Here is a 27494-nt window from a genome sequence, read left to right on the forward strand (position 1 = left end):
ATTCAGTTCCTAGACCTAAACACAATGCCCCAGACATAAACAGCATCTGATTACCTCTGGATACCATACTTCTATTGATTGTCTAGTATCTCAGAGCTGGAAGGAACTCAGAGGTCATTTAGTCAAGATGAACACTGTCTGTACAGGCAGATTAGACAGAACATGGGAGGGAACATAGGTATTATGATTAATCTTCTTCAATCTAGACTTAATTGCGGGTTCAATCAGGAATCTTTCTTTCACCCCAACGAGGGAGGGGTAGCGAGCTTTCATCAAGGAACTTCCTCTCTCAGTACAGATCAGCATCTTCTTTGTGACTTCTGTTTTTAGAGGCACGCTTGGGGCACTGATTGATGGTGATGTGTTTGGGGTTATAAAACCAGTGTGTGGCAAAGGTGAGAGTTGAATTTGGGTCTTCCTGACTCCAAGACCAGCTTTCTATGTCACACTTCCTTATTAAAATGTCTAGACTATGAGAAAATGAAGATAGCCATCTTGTTCAGGATATCACTTTTCATTTTTATTATCAACTTAATTACTATGACTATTCCTGTGTCATTCCACGTAATTCTTTGGAAATTATCTTCAGGTGACATGTAAGTGAAAAACATATGGTTGAGTGAGCATTTTATTTACTCCACAATGGAAAGCTGAAGGGACAGGAAACAACAGGATTAAACTACTTATTATGTGAATAATGTACAATGTACCATCCAAGGTAAAGCTCTGACATTTGTATAGGAAATAATAATACTTGAATTACATGGAGATGTGACTGTCAGGGATATGACACAAATGTCAACTAGTAGACATCTGTTTAACCAAATAGGTGAGGTTAAAGGAGAACTTTCAGAGATGAATGCTACTTTGGAGGCAGTGTGTAAGGCAAGGAAGGCTAGTTACAAATAGTGATAGACTTAGGTATTACTGACTGAAAATGCAAATTCAAGAAGAATTTCAAACGTATTCCCACTATGGCAAAGATGGCCAAAAATCATTTTAGTCACAATCATCAATGGAAGTGCCATCATCTTATACATGCAAAACTGAAGGCCATATTCAAGCTAAAATCACAGTAGGAAAAACAAATCAAGAAGAACATTCGTTAGGTTTCTGTTTATACCTTTCCATGAACTTTAAGTATGTTTGTCAATTGTTATTATTAGCCTAAGTTCTTTTGCTTCTAGCCATCAACTTCTGTTAGTGACTTGTGACATCTTAATAGTGTTGTGGAAATTCGTACCCATCAGGCACCTTAATTCAGTCAATATTTTTGTTTACTGAAAACCAAAAATGTGGCCTGGTAGGCTGATGAATTCAGCAATACATGGTCATCCTTTGCAATGTGATACTCTAATGGCTATATAATCTGATTGGTGTAGAAACAAAATATTACTAAAATAAGAAAATGTGTATAACAAGTTATTTTATATGTCTAATAATAATATTTATATAGCATTTCAAATAGATTTTACATGTATCTTATTTGAGCCTCACAACAACACTATAAGGTAGGTACTAAAGGCATTATGTCCACCATTTTTTTCAGTGAGGAGAATGAGATTGAGAGAGTTTAAGCCACTTTTGTCTGGTCACATAAGTTTCAGAGGAAAGATAAACCCAGGCATCTACCTGATTTCAAATTTAGAACTCATTCAATTCCATTATTTTTTAGAGAGTCTAGAACTTAAGGACCCTCAAGGGTGATTGATTACAATCTCCTCAATTTATAAACAGAACATTAATTCATGTGTTTTTCAATGGCTCTTCTTCACTGAAGGCAATTGCTTATGATGGGCTTAATAATCATAATCTCATCCCTATATGAGATAGGGGCAAATATATATATATGTATATATATATATATATATATGTATATATATATATATATATATTAACATATACATTATTGACTTAACTGATCATTTGAAATAGGCAAGGTTAAAGACTCACATGATGTTATAGAAAACTAGAACATGGTATGCTTTTATCTCTTCTTCATACCATGGACTGACTAGGATTGGACAATTTTTCATATTCTTCTGCATAACGTTGATACTGATCACTGAGGAGAGGTTGATTGGATTCATCTTTGTTTCTTCTCGCCCGGATAAAACAAGTGGTGACAACAAAGACAATTGCTAACAGTGTTAGGGCAGCTGCTACTGTGACAGGAATGATCTCAGCAACACTAAAAGCTTGACCTACACAGAAAGAAAATGGGAGTAAATAAGTGGTAATGACTAATACAAAGTAAATTTAGCAAAGTTCAGATTCTAAAAACCTCAGAGCCTTTTCTACTATCTCTCCATATAGGATACATATTATATAATAACTTATATTATAATCACCCATCCCCCAATAATATAGGAAAATCGAAATATTAACTAAGAAAATGTAAATAATTTAAAGGTAAAAATTAGTCCTTAAAATTTTTCTAGAGTGAAAATGATCTATACCAGTTGAATTATCATGAATGAGCCACTTAATCTCCCTAAGCCTTAGCTTCCTCATTTATAAAATTGGTATAATGATATCAGTAGTACTTAACTACAAGGGTTATGGAGATCAACTGAGATAATGTATGTAGCATGTTTTGAAAACCCTAAGGTGCTCTATAAATGTCATCCTCACCCTCATCATCATTGTCATTTTAACTACTACTACTGCTGCTGCTGCTACTACTACTACTACTACTACTACTATACTACTGCTGCTGCTGCTGCTGCTGCTGCTGCTACTACTGCTACTACTTACTTGGCCATTGAACTTCATAAGCGTATCCCAGATTGTCTGGAGCAGTAACAAACATTTCAGTATTGGTTATTGGAGGCCAGAATGGTACCATATTATATTGCCTGTTGTGTCCAATTGGGGCATTCTCCAGTGGAAATATTGATATATCTAAAAATGCCAAGGGAAACTGGTTAGAAGATATAATTAAATTAATGTGAATAATATTATCTTTCCTCTCAAGGTAACTGAAATATTCAGCGAGAACATTAAAATACCCTGTAGTATTTCACTATGGATAAAGAAATTAAGGAAAACGTTTCATTAAAAGATAGCTGGGAATAACATGAAAGAATTACCGTACAAATATTCTTAATATAGCACTAACGTGTCACCCCAAAGGAAAGAAAATTGAATTAGAACAGAATGAATATTTTATATGCAGATCAACATCAATTGTGTTATTTTTAAACACTGGAAACTAATTTGAATATAAATTTACTAAACTTTATTTCAAAGCTATAGAAAGATGGGTTTGTAGTTTGTAGAATTACTCTTTGTCATTTAAATAAGAAAACAAATGTACCTACAGGAAAAGATTTGTCCTTGACTATGAATATTTATTTGACATTTTCAACTTAACTTTTGAATGCTGAGCTGTCAATATCAATAACTAAATTTATTCTGTGGGGACTGAGCTTAGTCAACCCCAGGCCGTCTGAATTTTAGGTTGACATCCTTCAAATTTATTGGTTCCCAAGAAACCCTTACCCTAGCAATATAAATCCATTGTGGCAAACCACAGTGCCTAGGGGATAGCATCAGTAAAACTATGGAGATTCTGCTATCATTCCATTGGGCCCTGATGTTCTGACTTCGATTTGCTACAAATAAACCCTTCTGTGGGTTGCTACACAACCAGAAATGAACACAATACTGCCCAATGCTTTCTGGAATAAGTCCAGACACATCAGAAAATATGGAAGGGGAAGTATTTAGAGATGGAAATAAGGAATCTGCAATCAGTTGCTGAGTCTTTTTGATTCTTCTTCATTAATAGCTTTCTCAGCCATCTTTCTTCACACAACCACTACTCTAGCTCAGGTCCTCATCATTTTTGATGTGCAACAGTCTTCCTGTTATAATTGTTCCTTCTCATCTCTCTTTTTTCCAATCCATCCTCTATATACCTAGAAAATTATTGTTGTTGATGTTCAGTTGTGTTCAACTCTTTGTGAGCCCATGGACCATAGTATGTCAATGTTCTTCACAGGGTTTTCTTGGCAAAGCTGCTCCCAAGTCAAACAGAGGTTAAGTGACTTGCCGAGGGTCACACAACTAGTAAGTATCTGCTCCAGGCAATCTGGAATATGCTTATGAAGTTCAATGGCCAAGTAAGTAGTCGTAGTAGTAGTAGTAGCAGCAGTAGTAGCAGCAGTAGTAGTAGTAATAGTAGTAGTAGTAATAGTTAAAATGACAATGATGATGAGGGTAAGGATTTATAGATACTTACTACAAATGCTAGTAAGTATTTGAACTTGAGTCTTCACTGAGCTAGGTGGTTCAGTGGATAGAGCACCAGACCTGGAGTCAGGAAGATTTGAATTCAAATCTGGCCTCAGACACTTACTAGCTGTATGACCCTGGGCAAGTTGCTCAACCCTGTTTACCTCAGTTTCCTTGTTTATAAAATAAGCTGAAGAAAGAAACCATTCCAGCATCTTTGCCAAGAAAACCCCAAAAAGATTCATGGAAAGTCAGATGCAACTGAAAAAATGACTAAATAACAATAAAAACTTACTGACTCCACTCTGAACACTCTATCTATTGAGCCATCTAGCTGCCTCCACCTAGAAAACAAATATTCCTAAATCACAAATCTGACCATGTCACAATCCTGTTAAGAAATTTTCAGTGGTATCCTATTATCTCTTAGATACAAGATAAACTCAGAATAACAAATTTGCAGTGTGGTAGGAGACTTCAGAAGCCATCTCATCCAATCTGTGCATGAACAAGAATTCCCTCTATTATATACTGAACCAATGGCAACCAGCATTTGCTTGAAAACCTCTAGTGAAGGGCAACTCCTTAGCCTGACATTTATTTTTTTTTAAAGAATTAACTGTTTTATAAAAGAATCCTCAAACAAAAACTCCAACCTGAATGCACACAAGAAACCTACTAGAAAAGAATAACTCTAATGTACAAGAGGATGATAACCATACTATGACCAGAGATATTTATGGAGGAGAATGTATTAAGAAAACTGAGCAGGTTTCAACAAGACAAATTATTTTGACAAAATCTCTGATTTGGGAAATTCTTCACCCTCCCTCATACCCAAGCCCCTGCTTAAAGAAGTAAAATTTAAGAAAAATCGCAAAAACCAAGAATATAGAACTTTTATCTTCACCTCGTTAATGGAATAGGGGGCACATGTATGTATGTGTAGGGGAGAGGAAATTAGCTATTCTGGACTGAATGAAGTTGTTTGGCTGAATTATAAACCCCCCAAAAATAGAGGTTTGCAATGGAAACGTTGACACATCTTTTACTGTAGTAACACAAATAGTGTAAAAATGAAGGGACTCTGTGTATGTGCAGGTATGTGTCTGTGTGTATGTGTATAAATGAAGGGACTGAACCTTGCAGAAACTCACAAATGCAAATTAATCCCCCTCATTATAAAGCCATGAATTTAACCATCATATAAAGCATTGAATTTAACCATCACATAAAGCATTAATATCTACACCTTTGGCTCCATACTAGAAACTTCATGTTCTTTTTAAATGCACAAAGAGGCCATATCCTATTATGATCATGAGCAGCTCAGAACCAAACCCTAAAACACCTCCTTTGTTGAGGGAGGCCTTTCCAGCCTGACATTTAAAGGCTCCCTACCCCCAATCTGCCCAGCCTAACTTTTCAGATTTATTTAATTCCATTGCCCTTCATTCACTCTATACTCTGGCCAAGATGCAATAGTAGGTTCTCGACAAACTTAAAATGCCAACTTCAATTTCCAGGCCTGTGAAGAGTCTGTTCCCTATGTCTGGAATGCAAGCCTTTCTCCCTTCTGTCTCTTACATTCCCTAACTTCCCTCAAGGCTCAGCTGAGCTCAGCTGCCACTTCTTTCCAGGAACCCTTACAGATCCCTCATCTATTATTCTGAAATTACTTTGTGTTTACTTACCTGTACGTTCAGTCATTTTTCAGTCACATCCGACTCTTATACACTTATCTGTGTATATGTTATTTTATCCTAGTAAAGTGTAAGGCCAAGGACAGTCTCATTATTGTTTTGTTTTCCTAGTGTCTAGCACAGGGTCCTATACCAGGGAGTTTAATACATATTTATTTGTTGATTTAAGTTGCCATATTTTAAATGAAAAGAGATATTTTCAATCTGTTCAAGCATGTTACAAAACTGATGTTATATACATGACCGACAGTCATATTTTTGCCTTTTAAAGAGACATGTTCTGTGCCATCTTGTAATTCAGTGATTGTTGAATTGCATGTCATTGAATTATGTGCAGACATCCTTCTTGTTGTTGTTGTTTTTCAGTTGTGTCTGATTCTGCATGACCCCATTTGGGGTTTTCTTGGCGAAGATACTAGAGTGGCTTGCCATTTCCTTCTCCAACTCACTTTACGGTTGAGGAACTGAAGTAAACTAGGTTAAATGACTTGCCCAGGGTCACACAGCTAGTGTCTGAAGACAGATTTGAGCCTACAAAGATGAGTTTTTTTGACTCCAGGCTCAGCACTATATCCACTGTGCCACCTAGCTGTCCTGAAGATATCCATAGTCAAAAACAAATAAAAAAAAGGGTTTAGTACCCAGACTGATAACTATTAGCAGAAAGTATTTCTCTTTATAATTCTTTGTTACATTAAGTTATTTAATTATTTAGGTAATTGTTTTAATTCCTCATTTTTAACTAATACATTCATTTTAACTGAATACATTCATTTTCAGTTTTTCCCTTAAAAAAACGACCCAAAACTTCTGACTTCTCTTTTTCTTTCTCTCATTTCCTTTCCCTCTCCCTGTCCCTCTCCCTCTCCCTCTCCCTGTCTCTGTCTCTCTCTTTCTCTCTAACTCAATCTAAGTCAACCATGTGACATGACAACTAAGAATACCAATGTTAAGAGAGCTTAAGTCGTGTTAGAAGAGGCATAGCTTCCAGGAATTAAGAAGTGATAATTTCAATGTACTCTTGTCAGATCACATCTGGATTTTGGCATTCAGTTATGGTTACCACATTTAATGAGACACATTGTTAAGTGAGAAGGTGTCTAGAGGAGAGCAACTCAAATTGTTAAGGGTCTTAAGTTCATAACACTTGAGGGGGGTTGTTCAGACTGGATAAGATAAGACTAGAAAAGGCTTGGTAACTTTCTGAAGTATCTGAAATGGTGTCATGCAAAAAGGAGATTTTTTTTTTCATCATCCCCAAAGGGAAGAATTAAAAGCAATGGATAAATAATTCAAAGAACCAAATTTAGGCTAAATTGACTGGAAATCATCTTTACTGTTAGAGTTAATGAATAGTGGGATAGGCAGTCTCAGGAAGTGGTGGATTCCCTGCCATCCCTCATTGGAGGTCTTCAGGTAAAGGCCAGGTGATCAGTCATCAGGTTTATCAACTATGGTTTAGACTAGATGGCTACTGATATTCCTTCTAGCATGGAAGCTTTGATACTCTTAATTATGCTCAGCAGGAATTTTATATAATGGGAAGAATTATATTAATGAATGCTTGCTTATCTGTGAAATCAGAAGTTGGACTTATCTGTTTGATCTTTAATTGCATCATATGTTTAAAAAGTAGAAATAATGTTTCCAGTTGCCTCACAGTATTGTAGGGAGGAAATCTATATTTTTAAAGCTTTAAAAACGGTATCAATATGAATTAGTATCATTGTTATCACTGTTTGCTGTAAAAATTATATTATTCTTTGATTTTGTTATATCCTTCATAGTCCTAGCCAGAAAATTTTCTCCTTAATATGAAATATTTTTCCTCTTAAATATTAAACAAAACAAAGAAAAAAGTATCCTCTACTTTGACATCTATTTTCTTTTGAGAAATGTTTATTTATACATTCACTTATTTTATTTATCTATTCGTTTATGCCTGTATCCATCATTTCTTATCTAGTCTGGAAGTGTGGTGGCTACTCATTTTCCAGTCCCATCTTGACTAGCAGGGGAGATTTAGCCTGCTCTACTTTCTGATCTGGGTTGTTTTGTTTCTCCTCAGGCAATCTGGTGTCTTGTCCCCGCACACCATTCTCAGGGGCTCAGCTTACCACATCCATGCTAAACTTAGTGCAAATACTCCATGAATTTTTGTTGCTGTTGTTGTTCAATCTGGTCTGACTCTTTGTGACCCCTTTCGGGTTTTTTTTGGTTTTGGGTTTTTTTTTTGCAAAGATACTGAAGTGGTTTGTCATTTCCTTCTTCAGCTTATTTTACACATGAGGAAACTGAGACAAACTGGATTAAGTAACTTGCTCAGGATCACACAGCTAGTAAGTGTTTGATGCCAGATTTGAACTCAGGTCTTCCTGACTTTAGGCCCAGCACTCTATCCACTGCATCACCTAACTACTTGTGCAGCTGAATTTCTAGCCCACTTCAAGTCAGAACTCTTGAGCTCAAGCTTAGTCTCCCTAGTAGTAGGGGTGACTATGATCATCTGATGTTTATTTTCAATAGAAAAATTCTCCTGCTTAAATAATTTCGAAGTAGTTTATTATTTTTTTTCCCCAAGTATGTTTCTCTCTCCAGCACAGTGGGATTGTGACTACTGTATTTTTAGGCAGAAGGCCTGGGTTTGAGTCATGGCACGACCTCTGACTAGCTGCCTGAGTTTGGGCAAATTATTTAACTGTACTCAGCCATGAAAATAATGATTTACACATGATGTAATAGTAGTCATTTATTAATTCACTCATTCAACAAGCATTTATACTATGAAAATAAACTGTGGTAATGAACACATTTTAGCTAGAAATCATTATATAAGTTAATATTCCTACAAATATTGTCCTAATGGCCACATTCAGATACATGGAGTATTTAGGAAAGTCTATAAATACATTTTTGTTTAATGATACTATCCTTTGAATAGTTTATCATATACGTTAATAATACTTTGAGTTTAGAGGCAGCAAGGTCGTATATTTGAGAGAATGCTAGACCTGGAGTGAGGAAGACCTGAGTTCAAAGTTCAACTCAGCCTCAGATGTTTATTAGCTATGTGACTCTGGGCAAGTCACTTAACCTCTGTCTTCCTTAGTTTTCTCATCTGCAAAATGGGAATGTTAAACTTCTAGAGTTGTGAGAATAAAATGAGATAATGTTTATAAAACATCTTGCAGACTAAGTGCTATACAAATTTTAGCTATTGCTAATATGATTACATAGACTTTGCAATTATTTTCTACCATTCTCATTTGTGCATTATGTAAAAGTAGCCACTTTGTCAGGAGAGAAAGTCATTAGAGAAGAAAAGAAAGCAGTAATGATAATTAACTTTGGTATGTTAAAGAGGCATAAGAAGATCAAAGGAACCTTATAGATCATAAATTATGAACTGATAGAACCAGAAGAAAGCATAGAGGTTGTTTAGTTTAGCTTCTTCACTATACAGATGAGAAGAGTCCAGCAAGGTAGAACATTTCTAATCCTTGAACAATTTATGCCATTTTAACCAGTAGAATCAACTTCACTTAATGGAAAGTCATTTGAGACTACTACATTAGAATGGCAAAGTGAAAGAGATTAATAGGAAATTTAAAGTGTTCCACCTAAAATAGGTTTAAAAGATATGTTATACTATGGGGCAGAAAAATTAAGGCTTAACTTTGCAAGTTCAATCAAGTTTTCATTTGTGAGAAGCCAACATGTGATATAAAACAACATAGTGTGTTAGACACTGTCTAATTCAGTTTTAGTCCCTGAGGCCTCTGTGCAGGTTTGAATAGCCATTCTTCAACTTCAGTTATGGCAGAATTAATCTTTTTTAGAGAGTTGGAGGAGGGAAAAGGCTAGAGGGTGTAGTGGTCATTTTTCATGGAAATCTTAGTTATCTTCGGGTAGGACCTGCGGCATCCTGGCATGCTTTGCAGCAACTGTCAAATCATATTAACTCTCCTGAACACATCTGATGCTTGTTCTCTCTAAGTGGTTTTCAATGTTGTGGAAATGACTGGAAATTACGGCAATTCCACCCTCATGTTAAAGGGCACTCTACATGTGTTGAGTGCTTAGTATAGTGATAATGGCTCCATCAGAATGGTTCACTTTGCTGAGCCTGCAAAAACCATCAACCAAAACATCTTACCAGGATTATATCTCCTCAGCCATTCATCAAAAACTGCATCAGTGAAAGTGTGTAGAAGGACAAAAATAGGATCATTGGGAGACAAATGGGTCTGTCCTCCTGTTCCATTCAGAAATAGATGAGCCAAATTATGAAGGCTTCGAACTGCAGGGTCATATCTCCCTGTAGGATCACTGTAACCTAGATGTAAAAAGTAAGGATAGACAGGCTGATAACCATTATAATTTTAAAAATAGGAAGCAATTTTCTTCCAAAGCTCATCAGATTGCTCCATTTATATATGTAATAAGATTGTTTCTCAGGAACCTACAATTGACCATCACTGAAAGATGTATGCTATTTTTAAGCTTATATTAAAAAAAATTTGAATGTAGATTTGAGGTCACTGTGCCAGCTTCGTTCTCTCTTTTAGTTGGCATTAGTAAGCATTAATCCACATACTTTTTAGGAAAGAGTACTGTGATATATATTCTGCATACATCTATCACTTTAGACTCCATACACTGAGTTTCAGAGACAACATAATGTGGTAGGAAGAGTAACTAGATTTGGAATCTAGGAACTTGGATATCAATCCTGGCCCTTCTCCTCATTATCTTTGTGAGCTCAGGCAAGCTGTTTTACTCATCACAGTCTCAGTTTCCCCATTTGTAAAATAAAAAGATTGGATTAGATCAAGTGTTGGCAAACTATGGCCTGCTCACCAAATCTGTCCCTCCCTGCCTGTCTCCTGTCTTCATAAGGCTCTATGAGCTAGGAATGGTTTTTGCATTAAAAAAATAAGTTTTACATTTTTAAAAATATAAAAAAAATTCTTAGCTTGAAGGCCATGCCAAAATGGGGGCCAAGGGAGCATGGATTTGGCCCTCAGCTTGCAGTGTGCTGACCCCCTGGATTAGATGATCCTAAAAATCTTTCCTAGATCTAAATCCTAGGATAGTATGATTATTCATTAAATCGATTCCCAAATATGTCACCTTATCTGGTTATTCAAACAAGATGATTGTGGGAAGGATTTGAGACTAGCCCAGAATAGAAAAAGGGAGGAAATTAGCAGGAATGTGGGATTTCCAGTTTAAAAAAAATAAGTATTAAAGACACCAGGCAAAATATTTAGAGTACTAAAACTAAAACAATAGACAGCTACTTTCCATATATGAGGAAATAAAGGAAGTGGAAAACTTCAAATTCAACTGAAAATTGCTGACACAATTCTGAGGGATACTACCCAGTCTATCATATATACCCATCCGAATGCACCAGCTGTTATTTCAGCTTCCTACCTTATTCCTGATAAACGACTGTCAGCACATTTATATTTAGAAACCTACCTTATGGTGTGGGGAAGCTACAATTTCTCAGAGAAGCTTCCCTGCCATCTCTGCACTAGTCCTAACCATCTGGAAATCTTAGTCTCAAAATGTTTATCAAATTTTGCTAATTGCCTCTGTATCCATGTTGTGTTTTCGATTCTGAACTTTTCTAGGGATATGCCTCATTTAAGCCTGGATCACTTTGTGCCTTCTTTCTTCAGTGTTCTGAAGCACCTTATTATAAGGGTTTATCTAGTTTTGTACAATTAATCTACCATCCAGTAGAATAATTTGAAACTGATCATGTCTAATGGACTATTCGTGCCACACAGAATCGTAGGCTAATAATATAGGTCACTTGCTATTAACAAGAAAAAATTTTAAAAATCATTAACATGATAATTTCTATCCTTCTTTCCTCCCTTCCTTCCCTCCTTCCTTTCCTTTTCTTTCTTTCTTTCTTTCTTTCTTTCTTTCTTTCTTTCTTTTCTTTCTTATGGTCATGTAGGAATGAGGGAGAAGGGGAATGAGAATTTTTTTTTTCTTCTCATCATTAACTGAAATTTTAGAAGTCATTCTCACTAGTCTATTCTTTCCCACCACCATCATTGTTCTTTTTAAAATTGAGTATCACTAAGTATAAACTAGTACTTTTTTTTTTTAGAAAGGAGTTATGGCCTGTACTCTGTATATGCCCATTTTATTCATGATATAGCTATTATTCACTAGATCTATTCCTGATTCTGTCTGCCTAATTGCTTATTAAAATAAACTAAAAAGAGTTGAGACTACTCTAGATATGGAAAGAAAAAAAAAGTCCAGAAATAAAACAGGAATGTGGAATTTTCATATCTTTAATTTGGTTCTCTGAATGCAATGGAAAATAGATTTTGCTTCTGCTTGGAATCCTGTAACACAATCTGAGGCCTGTCCTTTTAAGATTGTTAGAAAAAGTTCAACAATCCGAGGTCTTCAACTAGAAGGTTCTTTCTGGGAAAAACAATGGTGTCCAATTGATATAAAGCCACAGGATCAAGGTGATTGTCAAAGTTATCAGACCTGAACTAGAACATTTTATTTCACTGTTGGAGAATTGGACTAGATCAGGGATTCTTAACCTGTGGTTGATAAACTGATTTTAAATATTTCGATGACTGTATTTCACTATAATGTGTTTCTTTTATAATCCAATGTATTTTATGCTACTCATTTAAAATCATTTTTCTGATAAGGGATTCATTGGCTTCACCAGAGTTCAATGCACACAAAAAAGCTCCACTGACATTACATAGTGTCTGAAGCCTCCTTCTAACTCCTTTGAAGCAGAAGGGGTCCAAATTCCCCGTTTGGTTTACTTACCTTCCACTGTGTTTCGGAAACTGTTTGTTGAATTGGAATAAAAGGGCGGGGTATCGAATACACCAACTTCCAAGCACTGAGCGACATCCTGTGGTGCAGGGAGACGTTGCACCATGGGCCTTGCTGTGTTTCCTGCAGGGTTTCTTCGAATAGGTCCTCCTTCTGTGCCTGGGAATCATTGAAAAAAAGGAAGCATTTCTTACAGCTAGTCGAAACCCTGTCGTAATTCTAAAAAACCACAAATGCACAGCATTAGCAGTGGAAGACGTTTTCCCTGAAGTAGAAGAGAAAAGAGTAGAGGTATTAAGGTGAGACCGAAACAAAGATAGCAGAGTAGGTGGGAGATAGAACATTAAGTCCTCTTTTCCCCACAAACATGCAAATAACAAGCCAAGCATACAGATGTTCGGGCCTCGAGAATGTATTAAAATTAAACTATCATTTCTTCCCGATGAATATTTGAAAAGAACATTGATTGGATGATTTGAGTTTCTTAGCTAAAGAAATGCTGACACCAAGCATGGGAGGACTTATAGAAACTGAGTCAAAGAAAGTAAAGAGAACCAGAAAAAGCGATAAAAAATGACTACAATAATGTGAATCGATGGAAAAATAAAAAAACAAAACAAAACAAAGCAGTGTTATGACATCCTTCTCTTTTATCTTTCTTCTCCTCCTCCTTTTCTTTTTCCTACTCATCATTACTTAAGCTTGGCCCCCAAAAAGAGATATGAAGAATTACTTTCCCAATTCTATGGGAGACTGTGGAGCATTCCATGTAATATAAGACTTTTTTTTTTATTGAGTTGGTTTATTTTGCTAAACTGTTTTTCCCTTTCTATTTTTGTCTTTGTTTCAAGGGATGGGTTCCTGGGAAGGAGAGAAAATGTTAAGTGATGTCAAAACAAAGAAAACAATATCAATTTATTTTGCAACAAAGAATATTAATTGGACATCAATTATTAACTAAATAAATTAGAAATTAATTGCTAACTAAATAAAACCCTACTTCAACCCCAGGCTTCACTTGACATGTTTAAAATAGAGTCTTTCAAAAGGCAGCATTGTTATGGTGGAAAGAATACTTGATATGGAATGAGGAGAACTAAATGTGTCAGCAAGTGAGCATTCGATCATAGTTTTACAGATGGAAAGGACTTCAGAGGTCATCTTATCCAACCTTAGATTTCACAGATATGTTGATGCTGAGGCCTAAGAGAGGGAAAATGCTCAAGGCCACCTAGCTACTAAGTGGAAGAGGCAGGATCAAAGCCGAGATCCTCAGACTATATGCAGAGCTCTTTCACTGAACTGTCACTAAATTTTTCTAAATCTTGCCTCCCTGGATTGTTATAAAGAAAGTTGTTTTTAAACCTGTAAGTGCTATAGAAACGTGATCCATTCTATTTCTTCCAGAAATGTTTACTCTAAATTGAAGATTGAATACTATCTCAAGCACCTACAAGGATTCAAACAATTAAATAAACTAGAGAGTTTAAGCTAAAAGATCTAGGTCTTGAAAATCTGCACTATAAAGCTACGACTTCAAAGAAAATAAGAAAACAAAGACTTTACATATGTTAATGACAATGATTTAGTGCATAAATGGCCAGAAGAAGATCCTGATTTCAAATCTCCTAGATTTTAGATTAGCTGAGTGATCATGAACAAATCATTTAAGCACTCAGGGGCTCTGGCAGGCAACTGATTCAAAGTACGTATTTCAAAAGTCTTGTTAATCTCCTTTTTTGGAGGAAGCTCCACATTTGAGAGGGAGAGAGAGAGAGAGAGAGAGAGAGAGAGAGAGATACTGAGAGACAGAGAGAGATACTGAGAGACAGAGAGATACAGAGAGATGGAAACAGACAGAGAGAAACAGAGAGAGATACTGAGAAACAAAGAGACAAAGAAAGACAGAAACAGATAGGAAGACATAAAGATAGAGACAGAGAGGGAGGGAGAAAGACTGAGAGATATTGAGAAAGAAGGTAAGGAAGGGAGACAGAGGTAAAGAGAAGGGGGAGGGAAGGAGACAGATTGAGGCAGAGAGAGAACATGTCATAATTCATAATAATTCCCCCCAGAAGCATATTATTTTAACTAAGGGTTATATAGCCTTATAAATTATAAGACTAACCATCCTAGCAAATAATTTTGAGCTGTTTGACTATTTTTTCCCCTAGAACCACCAGGTCATTCCCTGTGTAATCCAATGTTATGTCAAAGAAGAAAAAAAAGGCACCAATATATATTTTTATGAAGAGTCATTAAGAATATGGTGACACTGAGATTAATGAGTCTGGTCTGCTTTACTAGACAGATAAAGTCAGTTTATTAAAAAAAAATACATCATTGAGAGATCAACCAGTGCAATTGTTTAGTAAACTATTTCAAAAACACTGCCTTATAGGTCAGGGCAAAGCAGCCCTTGGTAGTATTGCTGTCTGTCTGTCTGCTTATCTCTCTCTCTCTCTCTCTCTCTCTCTCTCTCTCTCTCTCTCTCTCTCTCTCTCTCTCTCATCTATGTACCCATTTATCATTCAGGAAAAGCCTAGGCTTTTATCTATCCTTAATTTCTTTAGTTGTATTTGAATCCCTTACTGTGTATATCAGGTGGGATAGTCACTTCCCTTTTTTGGCCTTCATCTCTTCATTTGTAAGATGATGGAGGGGATTGGGTTAGATGATATCTAAGGAAAGAGGCCAATATCCTGTGATTTCTATGATCGATGAAAGGAAGAGGTGCCTTATGTGATATCTAAGTTCTCTTTCAGCTCTGAAGTGATGTGACTCTAGAGATTAGCTGTGTTTGTGTGTTGCTGATACCATGTTTTTCTTTTTCTAAATCCCTTGATTTTTCTCCTAAATACTTGTACATTGCAAATTATGAGTAGAAGTTTATAATAAGGCAACAGTACAATGGGAAAGAGTTAGGAGTACAAAAAAAAATAAGAGTTATGGATTTGGCTTCAGTCCTTGTAATCATTTAACTTGGAAAAGTCACTTAAGCTTTTTAAATCTCCAGTTGTTGCTGTGAGTTGTTGTGAGGATTAGCTTAGGTAACAAATGTGAAATTACTGAAAATTGTAAAAGACTGGACCAAAAAAATAGATATATTTTATTTACTATTGACTTACGTGAAAAGAAAAGAGGATGCAACTATTGAGTGAAGTAATGGCCTCCCTTCCTTCCTGCCTTACTTCCTCCCTGTCCCTCCCTCCCTTGCCCCCTCCTTTCATTCTCTCCCTCCTTTTCTTCCCTACTTACATCCTTTCCTTTCTCTTTCTTCTCTAATATCACTTAGCATCTTATATTTTCCCAATGTGGTATCATTATGATGTTTAAGAGGCACTGTGAGAGTCCCCAAATAAAATCATAGTTATATAGAGAGGTATAAAAAGTCATGGGGCTTAAGGGACCCCTGAGAAACCTTCTGTTCTAGTCTCTTGCTTTGAGGCAGGGCCATTCTAAGCCAACTCTTCAGATGAGAACACAGTTTATTTTTTTCTTTTGAAAAACAACACAAAACATCTTTCATAGGAGTTGATTTCACACACTTCTACTCCTGATGCTACTATGCACAGTGAATAGAACTCTAGGCCTGGAATCAAAAAGCCCTGAGTTCAAATCCAACTCAGGTGTTTTCTAGCTATATAACCCTTAGCAAGTCATGTAACATCAGTTTCGTCATCTGTAAAGTGGAAGTAATAATAGTACCTACCTCTCAAGGTTTTTGTGAAGATCAAATGAGATTATATTTTAGCACCATGCCTGGCATATAGTAGATGCTATCTGAATGTTAGCTGTTATTATCACTATTCATAGTGAGAAACCTTATCCTTCTGACTAGAAAATTCTCACTTTTATCTATCCTTAATTTCTTTAGTTGTATTTGAATCCCTTACTGTGTATATCAGGTGGGATAGTCACTTCCCTTTTTTGGCCTTCATCTCTTCATTTGTAAGATGATGGAGGGGATTGGGTTAGATGATATCTAAGGAAAGAGGCCTATATCCTGTGATTTCTATGATCGATGAAAGGAAGAGGTGCCTTATGTGATATCTAAGTTCTCTTTCAGCTCTGAAGTGATGTGACTCTAGAGATTAGCTGTTAGCTAATGAAACTCCTACTACTCCAAAATGAAATAAATGTAGTTCTTTTCCTCCTCCCCTTCATATGTCTTCTAACACCTTAAGCATCTTGGCATTTTCCAATGATTTTTTTTTTTTTACTTTTAACAGCATAACAAAAGATATGATTATGGTAGGAAGGCTCTGATTGGTATTGAGTATAATGGGAGGATTAATCTATAGCTGTCATTTTTTTAAAATGTATGTGGAAATTAATGTTAAAATGAGTCTATTTCTGGCTGAAAATAGAAAAAAATCAAGAGTCTGAAAAGTATGGAAATTCTATATCCTCTGGATCACTTAATTGGGCTGTTGAATGATTTTTCAGAGTGATAAAAATTAGAATGAAGTAAAGTGGGCCAGATAACCAGAAGATTATTAGATGATTTTTCTTTTTCCTTTTTTTTTTTTTTGGCAGGGGGAGGGAAGCAAAGTAACTCCAAGGCAACTAATAAGGAGTGGAGCATTTAGGTTTTGCAGCAACAGAAGGAATATCCATACCAGAATTATAAGTAGGCAAGGCAGCCAATTCACAACATTAGCTGGGGGTATGACTTTACCCTTCATTCCTTTCTTATCCATTTTATACACGTGCTACAATTAAGGTTGTCCAAAGACACCAGAATTTAGAGGATGAACTCCTTTAGCAGAGTTAATGCCACTGTAGTGGTACTATATTCCCTGCTGCTCAACTGAATCTGTCTTAATAACTTCTTGCATTATTTTTATGAAAGGTGATTTGCTTTACTGCATAGAACTTGTCCTTGAAATAAAGAAAATCTGGATTCAAGTCATACCTCAACATGTATTGTCTGTGTGACCTTGGGCAAGTCATAAGCTGCAGAGAATGTGCCAACCTGCATTGGCAGACACAGTTTCCTTGTCTGTGAGTTTCCTATAACAATCAAATCAGAGGTCTAGACCATTTCTTTCTTATTTTTACATTATGAATCACAAAATTAATTAACTTATGCTGCTTGCTCCATGCACCAAAAGTACTAGCACCTCCTCTGCCCATATCAGTGGAATCCTAGCTCTTTGAAGTATTGATGGGCATATTCAATCTCACCCCTTCCCAGGTAATTTGTTTAGTGTCTTTCCCTATTAAAGGATTCAGGGTACTTGGTTGAAATTGGAACTTACTGTTACAAATGGTTCCCAGAGTATCATAATCTTGCACAGATTCACACAAAACTCGCCATTGTGAAAAGACAGAATTCGGACTTATCAGAGAAAAATCAAAGTTGCTTCTTGAGCCCATCAAGTCATCTGTGCAGATATCACAGGTATTTCCTCCAGTAGCAAAATTCCAGTATGGAAGGGCAAAAGTGGGGTCCTGCAGCATCTCCTAAATCACAGAAATGCTATTAGTGTTTTCCAATGAAATTATTGGCAGGTCAACATTTTTTTTTGCTAAAGTCATTCTCAGATACAAATTTAGATAAGTAACTCTCCATTCACCTTGTTTTTTCATAGTGTATTGGCAATGCTCAAACAGGGCCAATGTATGTAAATGAGCCCCTAAACAAATAGAAAGAGTGATTTAGGCACTAGGAAAATAAAGCCCATTATATGACATGGTATGTGGCAAATCATTTGAAAGCTTTCTTAAATGTATGAAGGATTTAGTCTGCAAAATTTACTTTGCTTTTAGCAGCAATTGTCAATGACACTTTTTTTTTTGCCTAGAAGTTTATACTTTCTTCTATTGTTTACTCTATCAATGAAGTAAAGGCACACAAGCATCTGTCTGAAGCAGATGTGGAAGACTAACAAGATGGGAATAAAAGGTGCAGTCAAACCCCACCTAATGGTGTTAATTGGTTGCTTGAAAACACAGCTTTAGGCAAAACAGTATTCGACAGTTAAATGAAATAGAAACTCTTCAGTCAACAACTCTTCATTCAGTAAACATGTGCTAAACAGCTCCTAGTGGAGATCATTGTATTTACAGAGGGAGACAGAAAGCTTATAAAACACATATTCCATACCCTTTCATGGAGCTTACAGTCTCAAGGGAGATAAGACAGAAACAAGGATCACAATAATACACAATAGTGCAAGATAAGCACTTTAGAGAGGTGCAAAGCCAAGTGCCAGGTGAAGGCTAAGGCAGAAGGTCTATTCCACCTTGGGCAATTAAGAAAGGCTTTCTAGAAAAGGTGATGTTTGAGTCCAATTTACAGGAAGGTAGGAATTCACAGATTAAAAAGAGGAGGGAAGAGGACATTGCAAGCACGGGAAACAAGGTGAACTGAACAAATGTATAGCAGAGGAATATTCAGTATACTAGTTTGCTGGTGCACAGAGCGTGTGGAGTCTAGAAATATGAGATGATGCTGGAAAAAACAGGATATTGTTAGATTATGGAAGGCCTTGAATTGTGGACAAAGAAGTTTGAAATTTACTCTTTAGGCAATGGGGATTTTTTTTTTATCAGAAATGATTTTTCTTTATTGCAAGTGACTTGACTAGCTTTATGTGTAAGAAATATTACTCTGGTATTAGTATGAATTTTTGGATAGATTAATAAAACAGAGAGGAGTAGAAATCCCTGTTAAGAGTTCTGGTTTATGGATCAAGAAAGTGGTAACAAAGGCCTAGAATAGGGTAGTAACAGTGGAGCTAAGAGGGGATAGATGTGACAAGTAATTTTGAGGTAGAATATACACTCTTTCATGATTGACTGAATATAAAAAGTCATGAAAACAGAAGCACTGAAGATAATCTCAAGACTGCAAACAATGTTGTAAATGAAAGCTATGCCCCTTTAGTCAGAATTAGAACTCTACCAGTTTAATATAGGTCTTTTCAGAACCTGAGACTATAATAGTATCAGATTGGATGAGGGAGGATTAAGACCCATACAGGTTGGAGGCGTGGAAACCTAACATAGCAAGTTATCTAAAAGACTCATGAGATTTGCAGTTGGCTGTTAACTGAGTAGAGGAGCACATCAAGGACAGCGTGGCCAGAGAGCAAGAAACAAAGAAGCCAATGATATTGGTGACATCATAGGAGAAGGCTGGGAAGAACAACAATCTCTTTCATCTCCCAGTATTCCCTACTCTCTTAACTTCTAGTTTAAGATCTAGCTAGAGATGACAATTCTCAAATTAATTAGGATATGGTTTCTCAAATAAACAGCTCTATAGATAGAAGTATTGTTTTCAGCTTGGAAAGATAAAACTCATCATCCCAGAGGAAAAGAGCAACCGAAAAGCATGGAGCCCAAGTGTGTTCAGGAAAGGGAAGGTCAAGGTCATTCATCAGAATTGGAGCTGGTGTTTGCATTCCAGAACTGACATTTAGTATCCCTAAAACACAGATCTGACCATGTCACTACCAAGTGGAAAGGGCTTCAGTTAACTTTTAATATAAACATTTCTCAGTCTCCATTGTACTGTCTTCACTCTTTAATTCTGGTAGGATAAAATACAAACTTATCAGCTTGGAATTAATATCCTTTCCACAATCTGACTCTCACCAACCTTCCCAAATTGGTTTCCTTTTGTGTAGTCTACATTCCAGTCAAAGTGGACTACTGTTTTTCTATGACCTTTTCATTCTATCTCCCATTGCCATACCTTTGCAAGGCTGTCCTCCGTGGCTGGAATGTACTCCCTGCTCACTTGCATTTTTGAGAATACCTAGCTACCTTCAAGGGATAGCCTAGGTGCTACATCTTACACGAAACCTTTCCTCATCCTCTAGTTTTTAGTGTACTCTCTTTCCTTAGATGATCTTGTGTGAATTCATTGGTACATGTGTTTTATTAGTCACCCTCTGAAAGCCTCCTGAAGTCAAAGTCTAATTTTTGTCTTTGTATTTTATTTGTCTAGCAGTCTGCTTTGAATATTGCAGATGCTTAATATTTAAAAAAACAAACAAGCCTAAATTGAATTCCAGAGTTCTGTAACTACATGGATCAACTGACTTGAGGTGCTGTACACCATCTTTGTACTGAATAGGACTGCTGTTAAGAGAAACCTTTTTATTCAATTCAATTCAGTTCATTTATTTGACAAGCATTTATTGGTCACCTACTTGATAGGTAAGATGGTGTGATTTTCTATGACATTTAACAACCCAAGTGAAGAATAAAGACTCAAACTGGATACCAGGGATAAATTTGGGTGGTTTCTGGGAGCTCCTTAAAAGACATTTTTATGGGGAAGAAGGTGTTAGGTAAGAGGTTGGTTATAATGTATGTCAATTACACTGATAAAGAAATTTTATGTACCTCTGTGGAGTAAGAATTTGGTCAATTTTTTTTCTGTCTGTTTTCCTTAGCTCAGTGGTCTGGTTTTTGTTAGTACCACCCTCATTTTTTAATGAGGTTCATGAACTCATGCTTAACTTAAAGAATTCCAGGTAACATAGTCATTTATTTTACTTATGAAGTCTAATAAGATTTTTTTTGTACTTTGGGAAATTGCATTTAATTTCTTGTTTTTTTTCCCTTAAGTTTAAATTGTTTTTATGTTGCATTTCTTCCCCTTCTCTCCTCTCAATAAATTGCTGCTATGCCTTGCATACTAAATCACATTCCAAGAAGCCCTTTCTGATCAGTCTCCTAAGAGATTTGGACGATCAAAGAGCCAGAAAAGATTTTTTTTTTCCTGATTTTTGTTCACTGTGGGACTCAGATTTCTCACTTTGAAACTATTATGTTTGCTTTTGAAATTAGTACCAACCTTTTAAAGTAATCATCAAGAGTACATTTGTGGCTTTGTAATTAACATTCTGAAGTACCAGCATCTTCGTGTGGCATTTCCACAACATAGTACGTCAGGATTTAATTGACCGGATTTGCAGGATAGCTGGTTTTCTAAAATGCTATTCATGGTGGTTGGAGTTTACACAGACAAAACTGAAGTTTTTACATATTTTCCAGCTGCCCTTTCATTATGATGTGCCCACGTGAAAATAACTTGAGGGCACAGGGATGTGCACCCAATTACAGATGACAGATTTATCTACTCATAATCCTCTAAATGTCTTACTTGTAATCAGAGCTATAAAATATGAAGCCCCAAGTATCAGCTGAGATCATTTAATCATCTTGGAACTACACAGAGAATATTTCATGGGACTATCTTTAGCTCTGTCATTTAATGAATTGGATAGTTTCTCTTCAAACATTCTTTTTGAGGGTAAGCAAAACAATGAACAAAAATTGTCACGCCTACCTTAAAAACTATTAAATCAGATTCTGAAAATGCCTTCAAAATAGTTTTAAGATATAAGGGTTGTTTTTTTTTAGAAAGTCTTTTATTGTACAATGCTATTTTTACCACTTAACGAGTATGTACTTAGTGATTTCCCTAGTTCACCTCTGCTATTTTTCTAATTGATTTTATGCTCTCTAGCACTTGTCACAAGTGATAGTGTAGTAGGAATACCACGAGGACCCTCACTTCAATAAGAGACTCAAAGTATTTTTATCCTACCCTCAATAGTAATCAGGAAATCAATTTGCCCAAGCTAGAGGCCATCTGATAGACAGGCATGGTAAGGATTTGCCACTTAGAGAAAAGGCGCTTTAATGAAAAAAGAGATCAGAAAACTGGAACATTTTAAACAGATTTCCCCTTTAGATTCAGATAGGAAGAGGTGTGGAAAAGTGGAGGCAGATGAGAATAGCACAGTGTAGAAAGAATAGTACCGGTGCCAAGTGACAGAAGCTGTTCTGCAGCACAATAAGATCATCCTACATATTTACTTTTTTTTTTGTTTGTTTTGCTTTGTTTGTTTCATTTTAGGGCGGCTAGGTGGCCAGTAGATAGAACACCTGTCTGAGAATCAGGAAGACTCATCTTTGTGAGTTCAAATCTGGACTCAGACGCTTACTAGCTGTGTGACCCTGGGCAACTTGCTCAACCTTGTTTGCCTCAGTTTCCCCATCTGTAAAATGAGCTGGAGAAGGAAATGACAAACTACTCTAGCATCTTTGCCAAGAAAACCCCAAATGGAGTTGGACAAAAGAGTTGGACACAACTGAACAACAGCACCATTTTTTCCTCCAAATACACCAATAAATAGCAGGGACCCATGAAAGCTGGGAGCTACTTCATCATGGTTTTGGAAGATAATCTGCACTCTTTGACATAGGAAAAAAAAAAGAGTCTGAATGCTTTCAGTATGCACTATACAAGATGAAAATGGATCAACAAGATCAAAGTAGTTTAATTAAAAGGTTGTCATAGTTTTATGAAGATTAAGTTCACTCCTATAAGTGGCTCCAATGAGACTGAAAGGTATGAAGACTTGATGTTTCTTCCTTTACAATGGTTTATGAAGCATAAAGCCACGCATAGGAACTGGATTGAACACAGCTCAACAACCAGTCAGAGTCAAGATCAGAATGAAACATAGGAATTTCTACTTCCCAGCCCTGTATTTAGCATCCAGAGTTGCACTGGGTGTTCAGAAGCAATTTACTTCCAAGCAAAGACTCTTAAAAGCTAACCCATTCAGCGATTATCCCCAAGCTTACCTGCATGTCTTTTTCCAACTGCAGTAGGTGGTACCTATGCCAGGTGAGAAATGCTGGGCCTTCATGAGAAAAATCCACAGCCCCAAAGCTCTCCTGGCCTTCCCCAAGGAAAGTCTTTTTGACTGAGTAATAGTGGGACCACACAAAATAGTTATAAATGGAAATATTCTCGAACTGTGGTGTATTGCCATCTGTCCCCAGTAGTTCTTCTGATCTCCTGGTGGCTATGACCAAATGGGGATGAATAGTACGCTTTGCCACATCAAGGGCACGGATAAAACGATCTCTTTCTTCTTTACTCAGGTCTAGAAGGTTTCTCCTAACTTGAAGAGAAGAATTAAATATTAATCCTTATTAGGAGACAATATACAACATAGAAAAGATGTGGAATTGTGGTTCTTTGAAGACTGAGACTCATAAACTTTTCAGTAGCTTAAATATGATGTGGAAGTGAAAGAATTCCTAGAAATCATCTTCTCTGACCCCCTCATTTTACATATTGGGAAATGTAGACCAGTAGAGGAGAAATGACTTTCCCAAAGTCATAGAGGGATAAAATACCAGATGTTGGATTTGACCTCAAGTTCCGTGATGCTAAATCTGGTACTCTTAATTCAATAACAGGTCAAACTAGTTTACACCAAAGACTTTCAGTTGTCTTTTGTCTATAGTATTCTGTTTTCTTTTATATCATATCAAAGGAGCTCTAAGGTTAGGGCCGTGGAAGGGAATAAGCATTTATATAGTACGTACTATGTACCAGGCTCTGCACTAAATGCTTTACATGGAGTGAATTGAAATGAAGTGGTGATCTGTTTGTCTTTGGGACAGGTCTACTGGAAGCAACTCCCAGCACCCTACCCCAAGCCCAATACACATGACAGAATCCAGAGCATTAAAATCACATAAGAGAATCAGAGGTGCATAAATTAGCATGAGTATAGGGATAGTCAACATTCTTTACATATATAGACAGTCTTTTAGGAAAAGAACACTATGTAAAGGAGTATACTTTGAAGCTAAAGGATCTATTGAATTTATTATAATATATATAGTTAAACAATTCCAGTGAGTTTGAATTACTCTTTCTGATGGTTAATGATGCGTGAGAAAAAACGGCTGAAAATAGGACACATACATGTAAGGTAGGGAGAGGAGCCTTTGTGTTTGAAGATTTTTGACTGACATTCAATTACTGGATTAAAGGGAGGCTACTCGGTAAATAGTGGAAAGGGCATTGGAGCTCCTGTCAAGGAGACATGGTTTTGAATTCCCACTTTGATAGTTATTTATTAGCTGATTCACCCTGAACAAGTCATTTCATTTCTCTCAACTTAATGTTTCATTTATAAAACCAGGATAATAATGTTTGCCTTACTTATCTCACTGGGTGGTTATAAATAAAGTCCTTTGGAAAACTATATAAAAATGGAGTCATATTAATTTAAAATCTAACTCTATATCCATTAGTTGCTCAATGCTTTCTGTAGTTGGATAGCTGTTGGTCAGGATGTTTTAAGGTTATAAAGTTGAATAGCATCCTGTAAGTCTGGGCAATGGTCCTTCTTTGAAGGCATCCTAGCTCCTGCTATATTCCCTTCTTGCTTTAGCAATTGTGGAGGGTCTCTTAGAGGAGAAAGGGACATCGTTCATTTTTAGTAGGTTCATGAGCTTTCCTTGAGATGGTAATTAGATTTTATGTTTGTACGGGAGCCTTCTTGATACAGAGCCCTCATGATGCCCCAGACCGTCATTGTGTTTGGTTCTTTGGAGAAAGGGGCAGGTCCGTATTGGCAGACATTTTGATAAGATTTCATTGTGATTATCTACTACTCATCCAAAGTAGTTAGAGGGGATAAATGTGAACGACGTTTTGCCTTACACTACTCCATCCTCCTTTTAATTTTTAACGTTAACTACCAAGAGATATGGTGAAGTATCCATTAAAGAATGATATTGATTAATATTCTGATAGAAATATCACAATAATGCTGTTGTTACTATAATAATTTCATTTAATTCAAAGCTGGAAGAGACTTTAGAGTCACATAATATAACTCCCTTATTTATAGGTTAGGAAAATGAGGACTAATATATTGAAGTGAATTGTCAAAGATCATATACATAGCAAGCAGCAGAACTGGGATTCTGTCCTAGGTTCATGGACTCCAAATCTGATGTTTCCTCTCTGTACCATGATGACTCTGTCCATTGTTCAGCTTCTTCCTTCTAATTTCATTTATTTTTTCACTATTTAATCCAATATTATATTTTTTTGTAGTCACAGGACCTGAGTTTGAATCTCAGTTATTCTACTCACTCCCTGTATGACCTTAGGCAAGTCACTTAACCTCTATAGGCCTCAGTTTCTTCATCTGCAAAATGAGAGAAATGGGCTAGATGACCTTTAAGGTTCCTTCCAACTTTATATTCATATTCCTGTGATAGTTTTTTTCTCAATTTCACTCCCCGATTCTCTAATCCAACTGTGCCTATTTCTAACTAAATGTTTTCCCTTTTTCAAAGAATTTGCTTCTAGTGCTAGGTAGTATTTTTGTTTAACATTCTCCTACTTAACACCCCCCCCACCCCTTGCACAAGGGTTGCTTCAGTTCTCTTACCGTGTTCTCAGCCTGTTTCATTGTATTTACCTGTGAGGACCCTTTGGTCACATGATGATCCTCTCCATCCAGGTTTGCACTTCCCACAGTTGTATCCTGAGAAATTACCATTGCAGTGGCAGGTCCTGTTGAAGAACCTAGTGGGCCAGGCTTCACGATCATCTCTGCCATCATGTGGGTACTGGGGTCCATGAGGCCGGAAATCAGCAGTAACTATATCACATCTGCCCCTCCCAGTTGATGAACCACAGCTATCTGTCCCAGGCTCAGGTCCTGGGTTCAGGTCTGGACAACATTCACCTCTTCTCAATGCATCAAGTGTAGCACATTCCCGTGGGAACTGCGCATGACCCTGGGGAAGGAGCAGCAGTGGCCAGAGCAGCCAGACGAGATGTCCCCTCATTGCCATCCTAGTCTAGGCAAGAAGCTGGAGACCTCTGGAGAGGAAAGTCCTTCAGGAATGCAATCCCAAACCTCTTACCTTGTTTTCTCCTCTGATGGACCTCAAGTACATGAATAAAATTTAGCTGAAAAAAAAAAACACACAGAGAGAAGAGTAATGATAATACACAATTAAACCAGGTTTCTATCATAATTATCACTACCTGTTCCACCATCAAAATGCCTGCCTACATTTTTCCCCATTAAATAAGAGAAGATAGAATGTGCCATTTCAGTTTAATCATCATCATAATCTACCATGAGGAATTTCAGTTTGCATAAAGCCTACAGCAACTATTCCTCTTTTATTCAATGAAATTTCAATATTCTTTTTTCCAACAAAAATTAATATGGTTCTTATCTAAGCCATTTATCAAAGGAGCTCATTATTAATTTATGACCATTAATTAAACCAAATCATGGAATTATGAAAAGTGCTGAAAGCAGATTTCAGTTGAGTTATTTTTCATGATTGAGAGCCATATATTTTCAACAGCATTTGGTTTCTTTCCACCCAGCTCTGAAATGAATTGCTCCCTCCCCTACCTTTCCTTAGGCCCTTCTCTGCTCAGTGTCTCCTGCAGCTCTGAGTTGTTCCTCTACTGATGTAACAGCTACTAATTTGCTTTGTGTTTCTGACTGCTTCCTAATCTCCCATACCTTAACCAAGTTTTCGGTTGGGCTGGCTCTCTTCCCCACCAGACCTTGCTAATCCCCTTTTTGCTTCAGTGAGTTTTTTTGGTCTTTAAGTAAGTATTTGGCCAGCACATGATTCCTTCATGCTGATCTCCTTGTGATGCTTAGAGGGATAAAGAAAGGTCAGAAGCTTGTAATTGAAATAAAATGAGTCAGAGAAACTGAGGGAGCTTTTGTTTTGGGTGATTTCTTTCTGTGACAGTATTCATTTTTAGATATGGAAAATAAAATTAATGACCTTTCCCTCACTATCAGATGAGAAAATTTGCTTGGGGCAGGAGGTAACAAATGCGAAGTCCATCTACTAATCACACTAGACAATGACACTTATCCAGTC

General features: G+C 36.6%; 1 protein-coding gene across 1 annotated transcript; it reads right to left on the reverse strand.

Moving 5' to 3' along the window:
• Positions 1–1939: 1939 nt before the first annotated feature.
• Positions 1940–26733, reverse strand: TYRP1 (tyrosinase related protein 1). The gene is made up of 7 exons (XM_020969757.1): positions 26051–26733; positions 23400–23722; positions 18044–18248; positions 12771–12938; positions 10099–10278; positions 2758–2904; positions 1940–2204 (listed from the first exon to the last, which is right to left on the reverse strand). The coding sequence occupies exons 1-7, from the start codon at positions 26427–26429 to the stop codon at positions 1999–2001; spliced, it is 1608 nt and encodes a 535-aa protein (XP_020825416.1). The 5' UTR covers positions 26430–26733; the 3' UTR covers positions 1940–1998.
• Between the last annotated feature and the right edge of the window lie 761 nt (positions 26734–27494).

This window comes from Phascolarctos cinereus, unplaced genomic scaffold (genome assembly GCF_003287225.1).
Source record: "Phascolarctos cinereus isolate Bilbo 61053 unplaced genomic scaffold, phaCin_HiC Scaffold_4;HRSCAF=312, whole genome shotgun sequence".
In the NCBI taxonomy this organism is placed as follows: Eukaryota; Metazoa; Chordata; class Mammalia; order Diprotodontia; family Phascolarctidae; genus Phascolarctos; species Phascolarctos cinereus.

What these genes read in the sequence shown, in the direction of transcription:
- TYRP1 (XM_020969757.1), bottom strand. Translation starts at nt 26,429, where the DNA reads ATGGCAATGAGGGGACATCTCGTCTGGCTGCTCTGGCCACTGCTGCTC. An exon ending in TGACCAAAGGGTCCTCACAG is followed by an intron (nt 23,723 to 26,050) that starts GTAAATACAATG and finishes CTTCTCTTCAAG; the next exon opens with TTAGGAGAAACCTTCTAGAC. An exon ending in AGTTGGAAAAAGACATGCAG is followed by an intron (nt 18,249 to 23,399) that starts GTAAGCTTGGGG and finishes TCTGTGATTTAG; the next exon opens with GAGATGCTGCAGGACCCCAC.